The 4,147-nt window shown below is 54.7% G+C and overlaps 1 protein-coding gene across 1 annotated transcript; it reads left to right on the forward strand.

Annotated features, from left to right (window-relative positions):
* Positions 1–1,667: 1,667 nt before the first annotated feature.
* On the forward strand, positions 1,668–3,708 carry LOC109735346 (DIMBOA UDP-glucosyltransferase BX8-like). Its single transcript, XM_020294562.3, has one exon. It carries the CDS (start codon positions 2,226–2,228, stop codon positions 3,558–3,560), a length of 1,335 nt encoding a protein of 444 aa, XP_020150151.1. The 5' UTR covers positions 1,668–2,225; the 3' UTR covers positions 3,561–3,708.
* Positions 3,709–4,147: the final 439 nt, after the last annotated feature.

Below are 4,147 nucleotides of genomic sequence, written 5' to 3' on the forward strand. Positions count from 1 at the left end.
AAATGCCCATATATTCATATCAAAACAAGTTTGCACGTCTAAATATTAATTTTCTGCAAATAAAAATAGTTTTACAACCCAATCGAAATTGTCTCTAATAAAATAGTTTTACAACCAAATCGAAATTGTTTTGAATGAACATAATGAACCTATACATCTATTGGTTGCCAATGTGACTCCACACGTGCTCAACCAAGTCATTTTGAAGATCCAAATGAGTGTGCCAATCATGCAGTTCACGATGGAATTGGACAAACTATTCAAACGTGCCGGTTCTTGGTGCAGGGGCTCAACATTTTCACCTTGATAATCAAATCCTTGGTCGAAGATCCTGTCATCACGCTCGTCCTCGACGATCATGTTGTGCATGATCACGCAAGCAGTCATCACCTCCCAAAGCTTCCCTTCATCCCATGACAGTGCAGGGTTTCGAACGATACCACATCGGGATTGAAGCACACCAAAAGCATGTTCCACATCCTTTCTTGCACTCTCTTGCATTTGGGCAAATCTCTTCCTCTTCTCACCTTGGGGGTTCGAGATTGTCTTCACAAAAGTTGACCACTGAGGATATATACCATCAGCTAGGTAGTATCCCTTGTTGTACTGGTGGCCGTTGATCTCAAAGTTGACAGGTGGGGAGTGGCCTTCTGCAAGCCTTGCGAAGACTGGAGAACGCTGCAACACGTTGATATCATTGTGAGAACCTGCCATGCCGAAGAAAGAATGCCATATCCAAAGATCCTGCGAAGCCACCGCTTCTAATATGGCAGTGCACGCTTTGACATGCCCCTTGTACTGGCCCTGCCAAGCAAATGGACAGTTCTTCCACTCCCGGTGCATACAATCTATGCTGCCAAGCATGCCAGGAAAGCCTCTAGCTGTGTTGGTCGCCAACAATCTCTCTGTATCAGCGGCAGTTGGCTGCCTCAAGTACTCAAGGCCGAACACTGCCACCAGGGTGCAGTGAGGAGGCGGCCGGAGAATAGTGGTGGCGCCAGCGGCGGGGCGGGGAGAGGGGGTGGAGGCGTTGGAAGCGAAGGGATTGCTAGTGTCCCCGATAGGCGGGCCACGGGGGGGCAAGGGCGTGCGGCGAGCCCGTCCGCGCGATGTCCGTTTCACCCCAAACTCGGCGCAAGTTTGGGCCGGGGATGGGTCGAAAACGGACGGAATCCTGTCATTTGTCCGTTTGGGGCCGCGCGTTGGGCCGCGCTATTCGTCCGTTCTACCCCAAACGGACGCACCCGGACAGGATGGGGTCGCGCGGTGGAGTTGGCCTGAGGTCGCCCGCGAGACTTGCCTGTTCCTGACCGCTCAGAGCCACCGTTGCTCGAAATACGGAGTCCCGAGATGTCGCGGCATCGTAGGTCGGAGCTCCATGACATACGTTCCAGATATCGAGGCGTCCCCAGCCCCACCTCATCCCATCCCGTCATAACTGGCAGGAAGACTTGCGTGATGCCCGTTGGTCTAACATTGACTGGCGTGTTATGATGAACGTGCCTGGATTCCCGTGGTCGTATCTCGCAAAATGGGAAACCGCGGAGGAAATGTGGCACATGTCACTCCGCCGAGCCCGTGGTTTTCGGTGTCTCGGGTGGGTATAAAGAGGGTAGAGGGAGAGCATTTCCTCCCATTCTTCCAGCTTTGCCTTAGATATGCGTCCTCTCTTCCCCTTGCTTCCAACGCCCATTGTTGCGAACTAACCATCCGACTAAGAGGATTTTCGTGGATTATTTCAGTTTTTTCGGTGATTTTCATTTAGTGGGAGGAAATGTACTCCTAGACTACGAGACGTCTATGATGACTTCGACAATCTCAAAAAGTTGTTCATAAGGATAAAATGTGTGTGTTCATGGGATGAGTGTATGCTCGTGGACTCGTGGTTGTGAGCATATGTGATTGTATTGTGTTGAAATAAACTTTTTTTTATGACTTGTACTCTCTTCATAAAAAAATATAAGAGCATTTAGATCACCAAAGCAGTAGTCCAAACGCTCTTATATTTTGTTACATAAGGAGTACTGTTGTACAAACTCTTCTCCGGATTACGCAAGACAGCTTTTTGCGTTTTCTCGAGAGAGAAAAATTACCTACTATCCCCTTTTCCATCCACCATGGCGGGTACAGCTACACGTGTTCCTGTCCATTGCTACTCCCACTGAATGGCAAATAAGCCGAAGTTCCCGCGGCCCATACTGTGATTCCCGTGCCTCACAGAAGCAATGGCGCAATGCGATGCTCTCCGGCGCTGCGTGGTCCTTTTCCCGCTGCCCTACCTTGGCCACATGATCCCCATGCTCCGGCTTGCCGCGGCGCTGCACGCCAGCGGTCACGCCATCACCGTGCTCCACACGGAACTCCACGCGCCGGACAAGGCGTGCTACCCTGCGGACTACCACTTCGTGGCCGTGCCCGCCCCCGACCTCCCCGCCGCGTCCGAGGACATCGCGGCGTTCCTGGTGGCGCTCAACGCGTCCTGCGCGGCCGCCTTCAAGGACCGGCTGGCCGCGCTGCTCGCCGAGGGGAGCGTCCGCTGCGTGGTCACCGACGTGGTGTGGTTCTCGGCGCAGGCGGCAGCGAGGGACCTCGGCGTGCCGGCGCTGGCGCTCATGACGAGCAGCGCGGCCAGCTTCCGGACCTTCATGGCCTACCCGGCGCTGCTCGCCAAGGGCCACCTGCCTTACGACGAGTCGCGGGCGGACGCTCCCGTGGAGGAGCTGCCGCCGTTCCGGGTGAGAGACCTGCAGCGGCTCGACGCGAGCAGCCTCGACACCTTCGCCGGCCTGCTCGAGCGGTTCGTCGACGCAGCGAGGCGGTCGTCGGGCCTCATCGTCAACACCTTCGACGCGATCGAGGGCCCCGTGGTCGGCGACATCCGCGACGGCCTTTCCTTGTCTGTGTTCCCCGTCGGCCCCCTCAACAGATTCTCGCCGCCGCCCCAAGACGGCTCCTCCAGCTGCCTGGACTGGCTGGACAACCAGTCGCCGGGATCCGTCCTGTTCGTCAGCCTCGGGACCGTCGCCAGCGTCGACGCGCACGAGCTAGCGGAGCTGGCCTGGGCATTAGCCGACACCGGCCATCCGTTCCTGTGGGTGGTCAGGCCAGGCATGGTCCGCGGGCGTTCATCGTGCTCGCTCGAGCTGCCTGCCGGCCTGGCGGAGCAGATAGGCGACCGAGGGATGATCGTCCCTTGGGCCCCTCAGGAGAAGGTGCTCGGCCACGCCGCCGTGGGCGCCTTCCTGACGCACACCGGGTGGAACTCGACGGTGGAGGCGCTGTCGGAGGGCGTGCCGATGGCCTGCCTGCCGTGCTTCGGCGACCAGTTCGGGACGGCGAGGTACGCGTGCGACGTGTGGAAGGTGGGGGTGGAGGTGGGGAGGCTCGGCCGGGGGAGCGTCCGGGCCGCCATCGACAGGTTGATGGGCCCTGGCATTGAAGGGGAGACGATCAGAGAGAGGGCCCGAGATCTCAAGGGCAAGGTGGGACGTTGCATTGAAGATGGGGGCTCCTCTCACATGGCGCTGCTTGCCTTGCTGGAACGAATTGCTTCATTCTGAAAGTTGTGGCCACAGCTGCAACAGTCCTGCCCATCCGTGCAGCATAGGATTTGTGCCCCTGCAGTATTATCCAATGTATTCCATAAATTATCCTGTTTATTCTATAAATTATAAGCCAGACTTTGAAATGCATCGATCAGATTTTCAACTCTGCTTTGTTTACCAAGTGCATATGAAACAGTGAACATATAATCGAGAGTTTAAGCCATAACTGCCTTGCAGTTTGGAGTAAGTTTGGCGGTTATGTTCCGGATGCAATGGGGTCGCTGGTGCTTACTCCTTCTGAGTGCGGCGGCGGCAACCCGTTCTGGAAAACAGCCGGTTCAACACATGTTAGGCGGGTGAAGGAATGCGAGTCTCGGAAAACCACGACAATTAGTTTGGAACGGAATGATCAATGTACACTGTCAATTTTTGGGTCTGGAAAAAAACCCGGTGTTGGCTATTTTGAATTCTGGAATTTGATTCATTATAAATATAATACTCATTTGAACTAAAATCACGACAATTATTTTTGGAACGGAGGGAGTAGAAATTTCTAAAAGCATCAATGTTTGTGTAAGCTGAAATCGATCTGAAAGGTGAAA

The sequence above is a fragment of the Aegilops tauschii genome, chromosome 7 (assembly GCF_002575655.3).
Source record: "Aegilops tauschii subsp. strangulata cultivar AL8/78 chromosome 7, Aet v6.0, whole genome shotgun sequence".
Lineage (NCBI taxonomy): Eukaryota > Viridiplantae > Streptophyta > Magnoliopsida > Poales > Poaceae > Aegilops > Aegilops tauschii.